At 34.4% G+C, this 22,425-nt stretch overlaps 1 protein-coding gene across 2 annotated transcripts in view; it reads left to right on the forward strand.

Annotated features, from left to right (window-relative positions):
• Su(dx) (Suppressor of deltex) overlaps positions 1-22,425 on the forward strand; it is a 118,079-nt gene that overhangs the window by 17,857 nt on the left and 77,797 nt on the right. For both annotated transcript variants that reach the window (XM_069841502.1, XM_069841501.1), the window contains exon 4: positions 20,922-21,229. In XM_069841502.1, coding sequence (XP_069697603.1) covers positions 20,922-21,229 — 308 coding nt within the window. The remainder of the gene's footprint in view (positions 1-20,921; positions 21,230-22,425) is intronic.

Below are 22,425 nucleotides of genomic sequence, written 5' to 3' on the forward strand. Positions count from 1 at the left end.
TCCATTAATAATAAATGGTAACTATCACAGATAATTCTGTGGGACCAAAAATTAATCTTTACATTAATTAAGCAGGCTTTGGCGGGAAACAATTGGCATTTGGCACAAACAGTTCAAAGTGCTAAAAATATTTTCCATGCTTGAGTTAAAAGTAGGCTTACTTTTGCATGCTTTTGTGTAATAGGCCATTTTTAAGACACTTGCCTAGTGTTACAAGATGTACTTTTAGGTATGACTGTCTAAAGAATAAACTATAAAACAGTAAAATCATGTGTAACGTGAAAAGGGAATTGGATGTAACTTATACTTAAGGGAGAGAATGGTATAATTTCAAATTTGTTTCAGAATTGATGCACATTTTTCATCTTTCAGTATATACAAATATATCGTTGCTGTAACAACCTAAATTCGAGATTAGGCCTAATTTAAAAAAATGTCCAAATTTTGAAAAAGACTAACAGGATACAGTAATTCACTAAAATGGTTATTTTTAAAGATAAATTCGAAGCTTCTATGATATTTTACTCCTAAAAGAACTTTCTTCATAAGGTCTATAGCACAATTTTGATATTGGCTTTCATAATTTTAAGATAAACAATTACAATTTAAGAATGAAATTTAGAGATACTTTCATTGAAATATGGAGGTATATTTATCCAGTGTAACAAAATAATAAAGAGAAAAGTTTCCTAATAGTCTAAGGAATGTGTGTTCCAAATATCATGTATCCAGCATTGTTAGTTATAACAACATTATATATATAACGTTTTGTATAAGAATAAAGCAAATAAATTATTATTTATTTATACTGGCGGAGTTAAGCCCATAGTGCCTTTTCTTAACTCCACTAAGTCATAAAATACACAAACAGTGAAATTTAACAAAAAGTGAAGAGAACATTGCAATAAAGTTTAGTGTTGTTTGAAACCCTGTGCACCAGAGCTTTAAAAATGTCGTTACAGCAGCTGACAAGGCCATAAACGCGCATTAAATTTGATGTAATAAATTTTGTCACATTTCAAAGATTATCTTAAAGAATTTTTTTTTTAATATATACTAGTTTTCCACCATGTTTAACCATTCTTTTCCCTTGAAAACCCTATGCACCAGAGTTTTAAAAATAGCATCGCAGCAGCTGACAAAGGCATAAATGCGCATTACATTTTATGGGATGTATTTCGCATATCAAAGTGTATTTTAAAGCAGTTTTTTTTAATTAATTCGTTTTCCACCATATTGAAATCACCCTCTCCCCTTAATGCATGAAACATATGAGAAAGTATGTGTCGTATGAGTGACATTTTTTAAAAATAGTTTTATATTGCTGTCCACATTAGGTGAATGCTGTTAATCGGTAGATCACAGTTTGAAATATACACTACATTGAAAAAACTTTTTAGTGATCGTAATAGAGTTAGTACATTCTTAGCCTATCATCGAAGTAAGTTAATTTAGGACAGCACCCTTAACGTATATGAAACAAATGTATTGAAGACCATAAATAGAGATAAGTAGCACTTTAGTATTCAACTTGTTACCGTGTCAACTTGCAAAGCAAGCATCAGTAGAGAGTGATCTTGTGTGTGACAACAGTGACATCATTGTGTTCATACATGTATTAATGTTTGCTAAATATATTTTATAACTTTGTTTTCAGTGTGTGGTGTTAGTAGTGGTATCAGTATTAGTTCATTATCAGTTTACGGCTATTATGATAAGGTTACCAGATTTTTTTTTCACAATTTCCATGGATGGATATCAATATACAAAAAAATACTTTCAACATATTATGTTTGTTTTTACACAATTTAAAGGATTAAAATACTGGTACTCAATCTATTTACAGACTAAACTACTGTTTTTTTCAGAAGAGTAAATTTTTAAGCAGTTCTTCTCTAGATCCCAATTTTTCAGCAAATTCCTGACATGTGATGTTGAAGTTGGTTAAGATAGCAAACATGGCATTTGCAATTTCTAAACTTATTCTGGAGAACGCAGAGATAGTTCGATCAACTTCTGAAGTTGTGCACAGGGAATTGTTATCTCAGAAAAAATATAAATTCCACTCCATTTTGAGCAATGAATAGCATTTTCTTCATTCCACTTTGCCATTTTTTCTGAAGTCACATATTTCTTCAAGCAAGAAATTCTATCAGATAAATTATCCTCATCCACGTCAAGTCCATCTACATTTGAAGAAAAATAATAGACTGTCTATTCAAATTTTTCTCGCTCTAGAGGAGGTCTCAGCAATATACGTACATTTAGTAGATATCTTATGAATGAATAACCCAGGCACTGGAATATTCAACAGTATTGTCATAAAATTCATGAAAGACACTAAGAATTTTGTTGTGAAATAAGAGCCATCTCTTCTGAAGATGCCCAAAAATTGCTTAATTGATGATGGAATAAATGTATCTTCTTTCCTCGAGTTCAGTTCTTTTATTAACTTTGATAATAAAGTAAGACTCGAATGCAGTTATGTCTTTACTTTGATACTTTCAGTTTTAATTATGGGTTAATGAAAAAGCAGCAAAGCTGTTTTAACAAATTTACCATAACCCTGCAAGGATCATTGTACCATATTAATAATTACAAATGAAAATCCGGAGGTATCTGAGAGAAAAATTATTAAATTCGGGAACGAATTTTGTCCAGGAGCAGAAAGCAAAATTCAGGGACTGTCCCAGGAAACTGGAATATCTGGTAACCGTATATTATGGTCTCTTCATATGCATGTCCTTCTGTTTCAAGTCTTTGTAGCTTGTATTATACTAGGTTAGAAATTTGAGACTAGATAGATATATATCGTAGAATATAGTATACTATACCATACTTCATACATGATTATGATATAAGATGTATGTGCGGAGACCCGAAGTATAGTATAATATACTTGCATTTGTGCCATAACTGTAACCTGCAGAATTTTTTCATCATTTTTCCTCATTTCAGTGATTTTTTTAAGTGTAGAATTATATTGAACTTTAAAAGTAAAACAAATGACTCAGGACTCAGAAGACGTCACTTGAGTCTAATAACTAGGGAAAGGAAGTTCATGCATTTGCATATTTGTTCTCTATTGTTGTGTGAATATGCTGAAAGATTATCTATATGAATCACAAATTTCTGAATACAATGATATTACTTTTATTGTGCATAAAAGTGCATATTTTGCCTTTATTTATAAAAGCATCATATTTTAACATTTATGTAGGGAAACTGCATATTATGTATGTTTATTTGTCTTTCCCTCATTTTTAAAAATGTGTAACCTCGTAAAAACACTAATTTATGTTTATGAATTTTGAACATAACGATGACGCCCTCATAGGGAGCCTCTCAAATTAGCAATTGGTATTCCTTTAGTGCAGTCTTTAGCAGATTTCGATAGAACAATATTCAGTTTAACATCAATTCCAGGAAATGTAGGAGATAAAGTGAACGAGAAAACAGCAAATATTCTTTCCAAAAACCCTGGCTATTATCAACTTAAAGAAATTCAAGATATTCTGGAAGTAAAAACACCCCAAAAAAACAACAAAATTTTCTATAGAACAGCTCACAGCTTTTGTGCAACCCCTTTTACTTCTTGTGACGTAGAACGAAGCTATGCTGAGAGACAACAGGCGAAGAATGACAACAGAAAACATATGTCACTGCTTAGTTGTGAACTGTAATAGCATAAATGGAGCATTCAAAATCCATAGACTAAACATAAGTTACCTATACCTTATTATTCTGTTAAAATAATCTCAGACTGATAATGCATACATATTCTTCACGTTTTTAAGACATGAACTTCCTTTCCATCCACACCTGTGGAGTAACGGTCAGCGCGTCTGGCCGCAAAACCAGGTGGCCCGGGTTCGAATCCCGGTCGGGGCAAGTTACCTGGTTGAGGTTTTTTCCGGCGTTTTCCCTCAACCCAATACGAGCAAATGCTGGGTAACTTTCGGTGCTGGACCCCGGACTCATTTCACCGGCATTATCACCTTCATTTCGTTCAGACGTTAAATAACCTAGATGTTGATACAGTGTCGTAAAATAACCCAATAAAAAAAAACTTCCTTTCCCTGCTAATAACTCCACTTCATTTGCACTTGTTGCATTGCATCATGTAGTTACGAACTATAGTCCAGAGAAGCAATACAGGATGATTCATGACAAACTCTCATAACTTGATGAGGTGATCCCTGAGATAACAGATAAACAGGAGTCTGATTTTCAGTTATTACAGAGTTTGTTTGTAGTCAGTACTGATAAAAACAAGAGTCTGAATCATTTAAATCTACAAAAAAAATATTATTGTAGAACATTACGATTTTGAAAACATTGAATCGACAAGTCATGTTTATGCATTTATGTACTTTGCCTGATTGTCATTATCAGTACATAGTTTTGAAAACATATTGAACCGACAAATCATGTTTATGCATTTACCTACTTTGCCTGATTGGCATTACAGTCAACTCTGGATATAGTGAACCTCTGCAGACTTGCATATTTCGTTCACTATATCTGAGGTTCACTAAATCCGAAGTGTCTCTCCCCTAATCTTAAATGACAGGAATGAATGAAATTGTGAACAAGAAAATAAAATACTATGCAGTAATTAAAATATTTCATTTTTGTGGAAGCAGGTTGTATCTGATGATGCTGTAAAAGGCGAAAACGTTTATACATTATTTATATTTGACATGTATTAACAAATGTTAATATTAAATTGATAAGCCATAAGATTGAACATTTTAACATTATTTATTGTATTCCTTTACTTATGTTAGCGATGGCTGGGCTTCATTTGAATAGTCCAATACAGTTGAACTCCTCTTTTATACTTTTCAAGGGAATCTGAAAAAATGGTGTAAATTGAGGGAAAGTGTAAATCTTGGGAATTTTTTGCTCATATCAAGAACATTATAGATACATAGTTCAATACATAGACTAATTTGTAATCAGCGTTTGGTATACTTCTATAACTAACAGAACTATATTAAATATTACAATTATTAAATATTTAATTTATAGAAGATAAATTATCATTATTTTAATCACTTTTAAATCTCAAAATATAAGGCCAACACACACATTTCAAAACGAAACATAAAACAAGTTCTTTTTACAAAAGAAGTTGATATTTTTTATTTTTACATATCTAATGTCTCAAGTTTTCTGCTTGCTTCTCTAGTTCATAGAGTTCATCAGAAATACAACTACATTTGCTACTGTCACCGCTGCCACCACCACCACCACCACCACCACCACCACCACCACCACCACCATTAGCCTTGGTCACAGAATTTTTATACTTGAATCCGCATAAATTGGCTGTATTCATAGCAAAATTTATGGTGGTAGGTCGTCTAATCGCAATTTTATATTCAATTTTTCGCATGGACAACACTTTTTTTGTGTGAAAAAACAATGTAAATTGCGGAAAGTTTGAAATTACGAAAGCGTAAATACAGGGGGGAAATGTATATTATAATAGTAAAATTGAAGTGACCGAGAAAAAATGTTATAAATGACGTGAAAATGTAATTGCGGGAATGTAAAAGTGGGGTTCGACTCTATATCAAAGTAAAGCTCTATGCTTTCTTGACCTTGGCATTAGAATGAGGTGGTGTCGATCCAATCAATATAATTATAACACATAAAACCCTGATTATTTTTTTAAGTAATCCCCCAGCTTATTAATTGAAGGGTTATTTGAGTTCTAATAGATAGTCTATCTCTACCCGTCTCTCATAGGCTATTGGAGTTCCTATAGAAGGGCTAGACCCCCCCCTCCCTCCCCCCTCCTCTGCAGTCGGAAATCACATTCAAAGGTTACAAAGTTTCGATAGAAAGGTGCATACTTTCTAATCATTTTGTTTTTCCCTTCTTAGAAAAAAGAACTTCTCATTTGCTTTATCAGCCATCCATTGTTTTTACCATGCATATAATCATCACCCAGTCACTCCGTTCTCCATCCAGGCACTCCTGTGTCTGTCTGTTTACTTAACTTCTCGTGCAGTAATGATACTATATAATCTTCTGCTCACAAATTCCTACCACTATCTCCCCACCGACATTCTCATTTCCCCCCCCTCTTCGAGAACCAGAGATTAAACATCATCCCTGTACCAGGGTCTAAGCCAGAAAATTTGTTACAAAAATGCATAAATGAAAAATTATATTTGTGCAAACTGCGAAAAGCTTGGGCAACAATCTAAATCATTGTACAGAAAGATAAAATTAATCATGTTTTGCAAAGACAAAAAATTAGATACTGGTAATTTGCTTCTTGGAGTTTTATTACTTTCAACCCATCTTACCATAATCCATATATATATGTAAGTAAATCATTAGACCTATTTTTAGAATCATTTACTGCTAAATGTACATCACATTAAAATACATGTATTTTTATGAGCACTCCAAATATTGAAGGCACTAAACTTGGGAGGTAATGTCTTTTACGAGTAGACTATAGTTAGCAGAGTGCTAACTCCTTTTACTGAAAGGCGGTTTCTAATATGAGTTTTTACAAGATTCATGCAACTAAATTCTCATTCACAATTACAATATGCAATGGAATTGTTGCGCATACTGTACAACTACATAAATTAAGGGGAAATTGTTCACTTAACTTGTTAACATACATGAATTGTACCAACAATTTGAAATCCATTACTGAATATCTATTGCTCAATATGTTTTTGAACATTGCCCATTCCATTAACATTTCATGTAAATTTAGATTCTCCAGAGCTAATTAGTTCATACAAATCTCTGATTTTATTTTCTCCATAATCATCTTCGTTTCTGGAGTTTTCTCTCATGACCAATATTGTCGTGATTTTAGAAGTCGAGTAGCAAAATGTCACACATGCGACTGTGTCTTAAACTCTGCCTTGCACCCATGTCAGGCTCCTTCATCCATATCGAGTTTCCCCTCCCCTCCCCTCTTCTCCTGGATACTCCCAGTTCCCTTCTCCAAGAGCCAGGAGTTAAAACATTAATCACTACAAACAGTTCGGTAAATTATGCTTACAATAATAGAAGAATGGCTCATCTCACGCCTGGCTCCTTTGTATGCTGTTTCCCCTCTCCTTGCCATTATTTGAGAGGGAAATAATGGAGAATGCGCAACGAAGTTAAGCGTGTAAATTAAGAGGGAATTATTCAGACAAGGAAATTCCTCATCTTGACTGAGCAGCATGTGGGACTGTGCAGCGACCTATTTTGTGTAGGAAGATATTAGCACAGCAACAACTCAATTAACAAGAATGAGTGTACAATGTACACATCAGCCAAGTATTACTCAACTCTTATCACTGTACTTTGTACATCAATGTCTGTAACTGATTTACTTTTGTAAATGGAATTTACTTATGAAGGAAATACAAATTTCTACGTGCACTTAATTGTATCCAGCCTTTAAAATGAGTATACACAGTGTCTACAAATTATCTTTACAACTTCAACTTTAAATAGCAAAATAATGGAACTAGATATCACAGTTCAGCTCCCCCCCCCCTCCATTTAAAAGATAATCTCCCAAAGTTTTGTTTACCACCTCACTATACCTCTGAGTATGCCCCCTCGTTGCCCATAGGATACCGAGGCAAAAATCGATTTCCTGCCATGTCCGCTCTAGTATCTCTTAACTGTTGCAATGGTTGCAGTATCCTTTGTCATAGAAATACAGTATTGGGAACTTGCTTTTGGTACACAATATTCTTAACATAATCCCATAAATGAAGTCTAGAGGAATTATGTCGTGTGATCGTAATGTTTATCTTGTGGCTTAATGGCCTGCAATAGCTGCACTTTGTAAGCATACAGTAAAGCTGTTGTTTCCAAGAGCCATGGATCCAATACACCGTGCATGAAATTCTGTTGACGCAGTATAGGCCTATAGTGTTGAATGGTTTTTGTAACAAAGTGTCGTTGCGTCATTTTAAGTCAAGATGTCTGACAACATGGATTTTATTTTATTTTATTGGGTTATTTTACGACGCTCTATCAACATCTCTGGTTATTTAGCGTCTGAATGAAATGAAGGTGATAATGGTGGTGAAATGAGTCTGGGGTCCAGCACCGAAAGTTACCCAGCATTTGCTCATATTGGGTTGAGGGAAAACCTTGGAATCAACCTCAACCGGGTAACTTGCCCCGACCGGGATTCGAACCCGGGCCACCTGGTTTCGCGGCCAGGTGTGCTGACCGTTACTCCACAGGTGTGGACCTGACAACATGGATCTAGCAGTTGTTTCTTTATTGTAACATGAGGGAGATATACTAATTAATAATATATCTATGTAGTCTAATGCTTTTCCCATTTTCAACACTGATGTTTTAAATAGTAACATTTTGTTACCTTTATTACCCTTTGTTTTATCCATGTTAGCCATTAAATTTTAGTATTGTTGTTTTTAATCTAGTTATTTACTGTAGAAACAGTCGTAAGCAAGTAGCGGAGAAGGGCGGTTCGTTTTGTGCAAGTCAGGCGAAGTAACATATAGCAGAGGCATTGATTACGTTGGGAATTAAAAGTTCGTTAATAGTGAAATGGAGGAAAGTACAGTGAAACAAGATATAATGGTGATAAAGAAGGAAATGGCAGAGATGAAGAAGAAGAAAAAGAAGATGGAAGAATTAAAGCACGAAAATGAAATTTTAAAAAGTTATTGTTTTCTAATGCCAGGCGTTTGACAATAAAGTCATTTGACCTCTTGCACTCCAATATATTTCAAAGATATTATCATGACCAGCCAATGAAGCACAGATTTTGAGGTGTTCCGAATCCATTTCTTGGTAATTTTAAAAAGTAAATGGGAACATTTTGATGAGAAGAGGAGAAAAAACCTGTTATTTTTCGGGATAAGAGAAGGAGAGAGAGAGAGAGCAGAGCAGAGTATAAATACATATGAGAAGATAATGAGAGTGTGTTGGGAGTGTTTTGGTATGGTCATGAGTGACCGGCAAATACTAGAAGCTTTCAGAGTAGGAAGGAAGCAAAGCCAAAATTCTGAACATGTTAGGCCAATATTAGTTATATTCAAGTGCGAGGTTACGGAAGAGAAGATCTTGAGGAATAGAAGAATGTTAGGGAACACAATGATTAGAGTGGACAATGACTGAAGCGACAAAGTGAGAAGCAGAAGAAGGGTTTTAATCCCTTTCCTGTAATCAACACGTAGGAATGGACATTTTGCAAGACTGATTAAGAATAAAATCACATAAACAACTTGGTCTTCAGTGTGGAGGAGTGCCTGGATAGCTTAAAGGACCCAGGAATAGGAGCAGAAGAAAAGAAGAGAAATAGAAAAATCTTGAAGGAGAAAATTCAAAGTATTGTAATGAAGGGAATGATGAGTGACACAAGCACAAGTAGGGTGTTGTAATGTAAAGAGTTATGCGGCAGTTTAGGAAAGGCAACAGTTGGGAATATATGAAATGCGATGTCAGCATCAGTGATGATAGATAGTGAGAAAGCATGTGCAGGGTCGAGTGAAGGAAGGAAGAAAGGAAGAAGCCAGTGACGTCAGGTAATGGTAAATCAGAGTGTGACGTTGAAGAATAAGGAAGCGTGCGGGATAGCTAGTGAAGTGCAGACATGGCAAAGTCAAAGTGAACAGCTGTTGGGGGCTGTTGAAGAAGCTGAAAAAAGAGGAGAAGCCAGGAAGGGGAACTGGTGAGAAGGAGAAGATAGTGTTAAAAAATAAGAAGCAATTGAAATTAGTATGAAGGGTTTAAGTGAAAAAGGAAAGGGTTAAGGTTAACGGGCAAGGAGTGTGGCCAAGGAGATTAGTTATGTGGGGAAGTGTTGTGTGAGTGAAGTGTTATGTATGTTCTGGAAATGAGCGTAAATAATTGAGTAGAACTGAGAATGGACATAGTGAGTAGAACTTGTTGTGGTCATTGTTATTTATTATTATTATTATTATTATTATTATTATTATTATTATTATTATTATTATGTATAGAGTAGGATAGTAATCTACTTTGATGTAAAGAAGGAATAGTTAGATATTAGATGAATTTGGAGAGTGGTCGTCAGAATAGTAGGATTGGAAATGTGTTGCTGTGTGGTACATCGCTATCGTAGAATGTTATAGGATGTGTTGTTAAAGATAATATTGTATGAAGATGAGTACTGGGTTCAAGTTATGGGCAGGATTGTAATTTTGAGAACTGGATAGCATAGTAAAGAAATCTGTAAATAGTGATGTTGAGTTCGTGAATACAGAAATTTGAAGGGCCATCATTACTTGAATGTTATGCTTAAAGAGAATAAATCATATCATATCTTATGTAGTTATTTACTGTAGAAGCAACAGCAATAAGTACATTTTGTTGTGTATAAGAAATATGTTTCTGTTAATTGTGTCAAAATAAACTTGTAGGAATTCAGAGAGTTAATTTACTGTATCATTAAATAATCTCGCATAAAAGATATCCAGATGTCTTATTTAACATAAAAATTAATGAAGAAACAATGTGATATAAATCCAAATTGAGGTTAATACTATATATTTTATTTTAAATTACTCATCACTATTTCTGACTACGTGAAGAAATACATATTTTTAGTTTTATGCTAAATTAAACAGCCAAGATAACCTATCAAAATACATAATGACAAATTATTAAGTCACGGCAAACTTACTACGTTTTCACAATCATCTGCCACACCTTCTTTTTTACTGTCATGTTTTTATAATTATTATTCGGTAAATTGTATAATAAGGGATGATTTCGTACTAAATGCATCAATTTTTCATCCATATTACTACTGAACTCAGATGCCATTTTTGTAACAATACCACCATCAGATGCTGGAACAATTGTCGGCTAATCAAGTGAACCATGATGCAGTTTTGTGCAGACTGAGTGTGCACAGCAGCATGGATATTAAAAACCATCATAACTTAATGTCCTTAAGAGATGTCACTGCATGGAAACAAAATGCCGCCCATGCATTACCCGGTGGGACATGCCACAACTTTACAAACACTTGCGTAGCACTTTGTGTGTAGTTGAACATGGAATACTCAACTGTCTGGCTGCTTTACGAACAGATCCTGTAGGGCTGGAAACAAAAGTTTTACGAAGATGTTCAACATCCTCTTCACTTGTGCTTGGTCAGTGGCACTCTTTTGTTGCAGGACACTACCAGTTCCATAAACTTCTTGTACATTCACGGATTGTTGATCTTTATGGTCGTTCTCTTCCATATTTAGTCCTGAAATTTCGTTGGACCTGTATATATGATTTTGTCTCTATGAACCAGGAAACACTGTGTCTTCTGCTGTGGAGTAGTCATTTGGTGGAAATGTGACTTCACCTCTCCACCACTTACTCAGCACAATGAAAACCAATGTAAACAAAACTTTAAGAGATTTTCTTTTAAAAGAAAAAAAAAAAACAGAACTGTAATACTCACTACATTATTTTGTTATTTAGGGTTGTAAAGATTAAAACAGTTATATTACCAGTTCTTCTGTATGGTTGTGAAACTTGGACTCTCACTCTGAAAGAGGAACATAGGTTAAGGGTGTTTGAGAATAAGGTGCTTAGGAAAATATTTGGGGCTAAGCGGGATGAAGTTACAGGAGAATGGAGAAAGTTACACAACGCAGAACTGCACGCATTGTATTCTTCACCTGACATAATTAGGAACATTAAATCCAGACGTTTGAGATGGGCAGGGCATGTAGCACGCATGGGCGAATCCAGAAATGCATATAGAGTGTTAGTTGGGAGACCGAAGGGAAAAAGACCTTTAGGGAGACCGAGACGTAGATGGGAAGATAATATTAAAATGGATTTGAGGGAGGTGGGGTATGATGATAGAGACTGGATTAATCTTGCACAGGATAGGGACCGATGGTGGGCTTATGTGAGGGCAGCAATGAACTTTCGGGTTCCTTAAAAGCCATTTGTAAGTAAGTAAGGGTTGTAAAGATAATTTGTGGACACTGTGTATGATTTCCACGAGTATTAATGCTTTACAGTTCAAGAAGTAATGCACACATCATTTTTTTTTTCTCATTCAAAGTTTGTTTTATTACAAATCCAAATACATATACCACATTATTTCCCAATTAATTGGCTACAAATATATTTTTTTGCACATAGTCTTTATTCAGATCTATGACTCTGTGCCATCTAGATGTTAGAACCTGTATGCCATCTCGATACCATTCAGCTGATCTTCCTCTCAGCCATGTCCTGATGTCTTCTATGACCTGCTCATCTTCATATCGCTTCCCACGGATCGCATCCTTAGGGGATCAAACAAATGAAGGTCAGATGGTGCAAGATCCAGACTGTAGAGCAGATGAGGAAGGACAGTCCACCCCAGTTTTGTGATTTCTTGACGAGTGCGCATGCTTGTGTGTGGCCTCGCATTGTCATGGAGACGGAGAATTTTGTTGACATCTTTATGGGGACGAACACACATAAATCGTCTCTTCAACTTCTTCAGAGTCTTGATGTAAGCCTCTCAGTTTATTGTTTCACGAGCTGGCAATGTGCCAATCAGAATCATCTCTTCAGAATTCTTGCTTTACCTCATTCTGTTGCTGACACTCCGCTAACCCAAGGACTGACAGTACTCCTATCCACTACTTGATCCCCATAGACATGTTGTTAGTGCCTGTGAATGTTTGCAATCGTTTCCTGCTCTGCAAAGAGAAATATAATCACAGCTCTTTGCATTTTACGTGTTTCAAGTGCAGTCGCCATTTTAAAACTAAACTACATCACAACCATCTAACGGAAAACTACGAAACTATATGACGAAATGCAGGAAGCTTTAAAGACGTGTATAAAATTTCGTTATTTTCCATTGAAAGGCAGCCGAGAAAATAAAATTATGTGCGTTACTTATTGAGCCACCCATGTAGATGTACTTAAGAGTGAAAATTCTTGATGCAGCACTTAAAAAAGCTACAGATGAAGTAAACAAACCACTACTTCGAAATCATTAACTGAAATTGTGAAGAAGCTATTATTGCCGCGTTTTCTTTGTTAACCACCTGCAGAATCTTTCTTGTTATTTGCTTAGTAGTAATGATGACTGCTCCAATAATATTTTTCTTTTTTAAGGCTGGCTGCTCTAACCATATTTTTGCTTCCACCAATAACAATCAGGGATTTCTTTGTGACAGGTACTTGTTATCTCCATGTGGAGGAAGTTCAAGAGTTGCAGTACTTGCTTTCAATATCCAGCCTAATATAATAAAAAGTACAACGGGAGTGAAAGAAGAGGCTGCAACCTCGTTTTTTGCGAATTTGAACGTGCCTGCAATAGTTATTGTTAGCATTTTCTTTGATATGCTGGTGGTTAAGGAGGAAAACGCGTCAGTAATGTAATGTGGTTTTGGGTCATCTGCATAATTTTTAAGGGCAGCTGTTTGTTTAGAGAAAGACAGTACACTAAATTCGCCTTAAAGCTAACATACCTCCTGAATTTCCACAAACCTACATAAGCAAATTACCTATGATGAATTTTAAGCATAATTTACCACATGTAAGTTATGAAGAATTTCTTGTCTCGATTATATTTGGTTTTTGGTTAGAGGAAGTATTAGAAAGCTGCAAAAAATATTACGAGATATTTTCAGAAACACAGGTTTTTGGTGTTCCCTTTTTTAATTCTTTTGTACAGAGATTTTAGTCCGGATGATTGTCTTTTTGTAGATATTATGGCTCAGCTATCTCTTGATTCAACTATGTAGACTCTAGATCTGGTGAAGTCCTGTTAGAGCACCCTTTTACCCCCACCCCCATATTACACGTTCTCAGACTGTTGCCATATGTATGTCAGTAACAATACTACACCTCATTTTCATTTTCGGAAAAAAAGTTAATTTTTATTCGAAAAAATTCACATTAAGTTTAGAAAAAGTCAGTTCAATTTCAAAAATGATAATTGAAGACTTGAAATAAAAAAGGCTCTAAGTGCCGTAATCATGAATTTGAGAAAAATGAATTTTAAGTGTACTAGGTAATTAATGGTCATAATTTCAGTATTAATGTGTTTTAATTGAAAGATAAGCATAGTATGGAGCTAGTATCCAAAGGAACTTACAAAAGTAATATTGTAATAGTATGAAAAACGTACTGAAAGTGGAAATTTAATGAAAGGCTCTAAGTTCCATATTTCAGAATCAGCATAAAGATAGTGAAGAGTACAAACAAATGAAACAAAAATGGTTTTTTGTTCATAAAATAAAAGTTTATTCTGTAATGCTTCTGTAAAACTGTTTGTGGTCATCATTCGTCAGGTACTGTATCATTTCAGTCAAATTCTTCTTCTTCTCGGTTAATACCTGGACTTTCTTCTGAGTTAACGCAAATATTTCAGAAAATGTTCCTCTGGAAACTTGCACCAAGTCACGTTGCCCATCTAGAACAGTGTAATGAATAGTTGTTTGTCTTCTGCTCTGTGAAGGGTCATCGTAGGTACCATGACGTCTTCTTTTAACATGTGATACTTGCATCAGCCCCATCAAGTAACTTTCTCGCTTTTCAATATCTTCCAGGTCATAAAAATCTTCAAACAGCCCGACCTTGTGTTCATAGCTGAGGTTCTTGCATTTATACATGCATGCACACCGACTCTGAAAGCAAGCTGGAGAACCCTTGCACTATACCTCACTAGGTCTACCAGTTTTTTCGGTTGTCACAACCAACATAATTTAGTTAGACCTTATTGTTGCTTTCATGCAAACAGAACAAGAATAACCAGTCTGTCCAAGTATGGTGTAGGTTAGCGATCAGTAATGAGACTTACCTACTGTGCTGGACGAGCTTTTACAGGAACATTTTTATTATTTGGACTTAGGCCTATGTATTCATTTCCTCAATTTTTCAGCTTTTTTTTTCATTGCAGCCGAGTACCTTCTCCTTTAATTCGTCGTTTTTTTCCACTCAAACTCTTACAAATATCTGCCGCCTTCGCCATTTAATCTAACTATGAGGAGGAAGCACGCGGTACATAGAGCCTTTCATATGTTAACAGCAGCGGCAGTTAAACCACATGCTATCTTTCGATTGCATTTGGTACTACATTTTCATTCGTGGCAGTTCGAGCCTTTTATACATTATTGGGCTTGGCATATAGATCCCATTTTGCACACAATTTCAAAATTCCTTATTATGGCACTTAGAGCCTTTTTTATTTCAAGTCTTCAATTTAGAATTCGAAAGAAAATAAAGTTAACTTCTGAAATAGTAATAAGTTCAATTTTGGGGGGCGGGGGAAAGTATCACTTTTGAAATAATTTTGAAGTACAAATCAGATTGATTCATACGTATTCTCAATGTAAGGAAATAATGCAAGAAAGTTTGGGTTTGGAATTTGTTGCTTAGCTCCTTACAGTTGTATATTAAACGCAATTAAATATAATTACATGGAGTGCTGCAAAGCCAGACTGAAGCAACGTCTGACAGAGACCCATGACTTCGATGAGGAATGATCCAGTTTATTTAGAGATTAATGCTGATACATACATACATACATACATACGTATATGAGTCATTCCATGTCAAATCGAACACCTATGAAACATGACAACTAGTATTTGCTCCAATTTTTTTTAAATATTCTATTGATTAAATTAAATAACACATGTGTAATTTTTTCGGGCTGACACAATTATTTAGTCATGTATTAAAATGTTACTTTTTCCGTAAATTAGGATGCAGCGTATTATGAAAATGGTTATACTGAAGATTCTATAAACCGAAGAAATTTCGTATTTATATCATTTTAAAGTGCAATAATTGCAGTATTATATACTAATTTTTAGTGTTCAAACAAAATATAAAATGGGCCCCGTTTAGGGGGTTATATTTTTAAAATACGTTTTTATATATCAGGGACGTACTTCTAAAAAGGGAAATGTTTTACATAGAACTGCGTTGGTTTTAGAATGCTATTCGAATAAGAAGTCGCTGTGCAAATAATTTACTGATGGTGTGTTTGGGTCGGATTGAGTGAGACTGCTTGCCGGAGCATACAGCTGCGATAGCCGCAGCAAGAGGGAGTAATACATTATCAGTGGTGCGGTGTTACTTTACGTAAATAAACAGATAACCTCTAGTTCTAAAAGCACGTAATGTCCGTTCAACACTTAGCAGTTTCCCTTTAATTTATCTAACAATAATTCCTAAGTCTTTCGGAGTAGGTATTGTGTTGTGTTGTGTGCATGTCAAATCAAACCATGTGACCATTTAGTATTTGCTTAAATCTTCTAAAATATGTTCTGCAGATCAACATAAGAGGTCTGTAATTTTTTCTGGGATCATACTTTAATATTTTGCTATTCATACTCTTTTAATTATATGACAAATTCATGCACGACACAGTATGAAAATGCTCATTGTTAAGATTCTATGCATCATAGATGTTCAGTGTTGGTGTCATTTGAAATGGGAACAAATGGAATATTATATTAATTCATTTATTGATGGGGTTGTTTTAGAGGGTCACTTTTTAAACAATTATTTTTTATGACAGCTTATCGGTACTTTAAAAATGCAAACAGAAAGTATAATCTATTATATTTTACATAGAACTATGCTGATTTCAGGTTGCTTTCGAGTAAGAAATAACTTTAAAAATAATATATTGACAATGTGTGAGAGCTTAGTGGTGATTGAGAATCGCCAATAAAGGAGACAAAATTATCTAAAAAAATATCCAAAACAAAAAAATGCAGAAAGTTACAGATACACTTAAACATAAAATATTTCGTATCATAGGAGACACAATTTCAGTTGAAAATTCAAATAATTCCGATATAATACAGAAACTGAAAACTTCTTTCATGAAACAGACGATAGAAATCTCAAAATACATATATTAACAATTTTTTAAAGTTGGTCCTACAGTAAAATTCAACAACATTTTAATATCTCCACTCACATGATATGAATTTCTAAACAAGTAGGAGCAGAAAAGGGGATTTTGGCTACTCCTAATCCTAAATCGGGAAAAAGTTTGGGAACATTTATAGTAGAGAAGGTTGTTCAGTTTTATAATTCTGATTATGTGATGAGGGTTATGGCTGGCAAAAAGAATTGTGTTTCAGTTAAAGAAGATGGAAGGAGAGTTCACAAACAGAAAAGATTAATACTATGTAATCTTAAGAAAACTTACCATTGTTTCAAAGAGCAATATCCGTATATCAAAATAGGATTTTCAAAAATTTTCAAACTCAGACCAAAGGAATGTGTACTCCCTGGAACAAGTGGCACGCACTCAGTTTGTGTCTATGTCCATCATGAAAATGTTAAATTAATGCTTGATGGAATTAATAATATTATTTATAATATTCCTTTTAAATTTTTACCATTAGCGAATACAAATAACTTAGCTATATTTTCTACTCAAGGTACCAACAAGCAAAAGTGGTACGAGGTATCTTACTTCATTCTTTTGTTTCACTGACACAATCTCAGGCCATAATAAAGAACTATTCACTTCAAAGTGAGAGTAAAGTGGTGAACATTAAATAGAATTGGTTGTAGGTGATTAATTTTAGAAGTGCAGTGTTTGTAAAGTGTAGTTATCATTCTTACAAGGTATATTTTACAAAAACAATATTTAAATACAGTACTATATTACATAAAGTCATATTCTGACCATAGAACAGTGTAAAGTGGTCACATGACTCTCATCCAGAGCTGCACTTGCACATCATCTTGCAACAGTACTTATGCAGCCCGCGAACTCAAGACGCGCAGCTTGGTGAATCATTTAATTATTCTTCAACGGCTCAGAGTAGCATTCTGATTTTTTTAAGGGTGGTTAAAATAATTTCAAGGTATTTAAGGATTTTTTTCTGTAATTTTAAAGTAAGTCGCTGCCATTAAAACATATTTTTATGTGTTTTAATGTTTTTAAAAGCAAAGTTAACAAACATATATTTTTATATTATTGTGCGAAGAACAAAGTAAGTACTATCACCTTCAAATTGAGACAAAGAGCAAATGTCTGTGATGATTATTAGTGGGGATAATGACGTTTAACAATAATGATGCGCAAACTATTTCAGAATCTTTGATAACACATATCTACTACAATAATCGATATAGACAACAATAATAAAACACGTATCATAAAGTGGGGTGACTTTGAACAGTAATGTAGCGCCTTTCTAAATTAAATGCTGTACCCAATTGCGAAAAAGCTGAACTAATTTATTGACAACTTAAACAGTTTTTTCGCAATTGGGTACAGCAATTAATTTAGAAAGGCGCTACATTACTGTTCAAAGTCACCTCAGCGTTCAAAGTCACCCCACTTTATGGTATTTATTTTTTCAATCCATAGAATGTGCAAAATTTGTTTTATCTAAATCAGAGACATGAATGTCAGTTCGAGGTTAAATTTGTGCGATTTGATGTGAAATGACTCACATACATACATATATACACACACACACACACACACACACACACACACACACATACACACTAGTTTTGATGTGGTATGCATCATCTTTATTAAATACATACAGGGTCTTTTATTAAATACATACAGGGAGGAAGTGATGTAAGTCTGCAGATTGAAGGAGGCAATAGAATACACGAAAATAAATAAAGAAACCTATTATACCGTAATAAAATTAATAATAATCCGTGATGCCACAGCCCTTTAAGGGCCCAGACTGACCAGCCAGCTACTGACCTCACATTCACATGCCGAAGCACAGGTGGACCATCATCCAACCAGAATGAAGGTGTTGTGTGGTTACCATGATCATCCTCCAAGCTTTTATAACTGGCTTTCATAACTAGATTTTGCTACCTATCGTAGCTTCCCAAATTTATCACAATGCTGGGTGAACACTGGTCCCATACACTGGCCGAAATTTCATGAGAAATTGTTTTTTGTAATTAAATGCATGGTTAATTATAAAATGAATTTAAAAGTCTGGATACGAGTAGTTTGGCAACAGCACATCGCCAGCTCACATATGAAAGCACACATGCACTCAGTCTGAACAGCTGAGTTCCATCCCTTAATCACTCCAGTGGGATTGCCAGACTTCCTAATAGCAGGAAATAACAATACATGTTAATGTTTTTATTTAATTTGTAAGAAAACGGTCCATTTTATTGAAAAATTGCAAAGGGATGAATCATTCCTTGTCAGTTTCTCTAGTAATAACAGTAAATACCTGTATCATACAGATAGTACTTAACAGGTAAAGCATTGTTAACACTTAGGGGAAAATTATTTTTTTCTGAGAAAAGTATTCATTTGGGACTAATGAGATATAATTTTTTGTTGTAGCTACTCTGTTCAAGGAATAAACTGCTAAAGTCTGTAGTTATATTACTTCTACTGTGTATGAGTTTACAAAAATTAATCTATCTATAAAACACTTTTCCAAAATTGAAATTACTTTTTTCAAGTTTGGCATTTCTTTCTCCGAACTTCACTTCACAATTTTCGAAATTTAATTGATAATTCCTAATTTTACCTTTTCAGAGATTGAAAAAATTACTTTTTCAGAAAATGAAATAACTTTGTTCAAAAATGAGGTAATGTATGCTGTAAACAAAGTTCTGTACAGTATTCGCATGAACCAGCGTATAGATAATTATACAGTATGGACACTTTGCATCGATACCTTTGATGTAGCAGGACTAACTTCAGTGACCTTGAAACCAGTTTGAGTGTGATATTCTGCTTTCTCCCTGGAGTTGACCTGACATTACACCAGCTAGCAGCCGACACAGCAAAAATATAACACAATACATCTAGGTACATTATGTACTCAAATAAAATAAATTGAACCGATGAAATAATAAATCCATCATTAACTGTAATGTCTAGACTCTAGAGTTCCTTTATAATGAGAGTTCAGATGTTGACCCCCATCAACAATTAAAATATGTAATGATTGATAGCGCTGAAAATGGAAAAACAAAACTCCTATGAGAAGTAAAACCATACACCTACATTACCTATATTGTATACAAATATTAAACGAATTTGATACATAATTTTAATGTATTATATTATTATATAATATAATTTATTATATAGGCTATAAAACATAAAAAATATTATTACAACTAGTTTGTCACTGAGAAATAAGGAAAAGCTGTTAACTTGAATTTATTTGAAACAAATCGTTTCTGGATTATGCAATAAGGTAGGTGATGTTTGGATCATGTGTCTCAACTCGTCTCTTTTTAGCCACGTCTCAACTTTTACACTCAATTATTATCTTAGCGTGTGCTCGATTACACTAACCTCTAGCACTTGAAAGTGGAACTAAACGCCGGCACACAGAGAAACAAAACAGGAAAATTTGCTCAGTGTCCATTCTTTATAATCCCTATTCGCTGCATGAACTTTGTAGTGTTTACGAACATCACCATGGCAACATAAAGGTGTACATTTAAAAAAATGGTTTACCAATGTGATACAGAAAGCAACCTGATTACACACATATTAAGACTTGTAAACTACTAAACGAAATGTTTTCAGATGTGGGTTCCTATATGAAGATTGTTCATATTTGATCACCTCTAACAGCCCTATAAGTTTGTAACAAAGTCACTGAAACATTCTGCATAATAACTTTTTTTAATATGTAATGTTATTCTTGTCAATATGCTTAGTACTACCAGTGGCGTATACTGGTTAAAGGGTTTGGGCTACTGCTGACCCTATTATTACACAAAATATATCTAACAATTACTTTAATTTTAATTACTATGGTAAAACTAATAATACAAAATTATTACATTATGTTATATTATAAACTTTTTCTTTTGTAATTTCCTTGGGCTACCACCGGTAGCCCCTGTAGCCTGCAAAATACGCCCCTGAGTACTACTTTGTTTTGAACACTTCTACAAATAGGAGAATAAACAATTTTTATTTGTTGCAGTTTGGTCACCCCACATTCACATCTTCACTTCCGTCTTCTGGATCATAGTACATTCCGTAAAGACGCTTTGGTTGGAGAGAAGCGGCTTAGTCTGTATGAAGTTCTCACCCACTACAACGGCAAATGTGAGAACTTGGAACTTACTCTGGATCTCATGAGCGATTCGAAACATGATGCTCCACCAGTTAAAGTGGGAGAACTTATCACTTTGCTGAATGGTCTCAAAATTGAAATGAGTTCATGTCAGCAAGTACAGGCAACAGCCGATGGACAGTTGAGAATGAATGCTGCCACACCAACACCTCTAGGTAAGAAATTTACTTAAACACAAAGGTCTGTTATACGAAGTTAACACCAACATTTCCGGACCTTATTCCTATAGTCATTTTCAGCACACTGTTACTAGTAGCAATTACTTTTTCAAAGTAACGTTTGATAACAACATTATTATTTAAATAAATCAGTTATAATTATAACGGAGTTAATTTGTTGATGACGAGGTAATGAGAGTGTCGTTACTGTTTTTGTCACTTGCAATATATTTTGCTTTAAGAATCTCAGCATGTTATGGTCTTTTCAATACAATGTTACTGTCATATATTATGCTAACTTTAACTTAATATTTACTATGAGAGAGAACTTACGTAATTTTTAAAAGGTGTACAGTCGAACCTATTCAGATACAAACTGCTGAACCATTAAGATATATGGATCATAATATGCAGAGACTAAAAGGAAGGCAGAAAATAGGAAAGACTGGAGAATGCTGGGTTTGCAGTGAAATACCTGCCCTTGGGCAGAACACTGTGAATGAAATGAATGATTATGTCTCGTGGCCAGAACATAGTACATAATAGAAATAGAAATATTGGAAATTTATCCTTTGAATCTTCAATCTTCGTAGTCTATCCAGCCATTTGCTGACAACACGTGTTCCACTATGTTTCACTATGAATTTCCTCTTCTTACAAATGATGGGTAAAAGCACGATGCTGGTTGTATATTTCAGCAGCCACATTCCAAAGATGAGGTGTATTCAATATGCACTGGAGAGAATTGTCCAAGGTTACAGGGATTGCAGATTTTAGATTAGTTCTATGAAAGCTTGTGACAGGGCAGTTTAAGAGGATATGTTCCAAATCTTCTTTGTTATTGTTGCACCAGCAACAACTACTAGAGTCAACAAGATTAAAGCGATGAAGATACTTCTGAGTGACAACATGGCCTGGCCTGGCTCTTGCCAAGAAAGTTTGTTTGTGTCTGGGAATGTTGCGGAACATTTGTAAATCATTAGGTTTCTTTTGAATGTTTTGAAGTACTTGGCCTTTATCAGAAGAAAGCCATAATTCGACCCATAAATTTGTTAAATGAGAATTAACTGCAGAATATGCGCTGGTTAAAGAAGTTATTTGCATAGGTTTGGGCCCCAAAGATGTTGCCTGTTTAGCAATATTATCCACAATCTAGTAGGTATCCATTGGAATATTATTTCTTTTTGAAGATT

Source organism: Periplaneta americana, chromosome 12, assembly GCF_040183065.1.
Source record: "Periplaneta americana isolate PAMFEO1 chromosome 12, P.americana_PAMFEO1_priV1, whole genome shotgun sequence".
NCBI lineage: Eukaryota > Metazoa > Arthropoda > Insecta > Blattodea > Blattidae > Periplaneta > Periplaneta americana.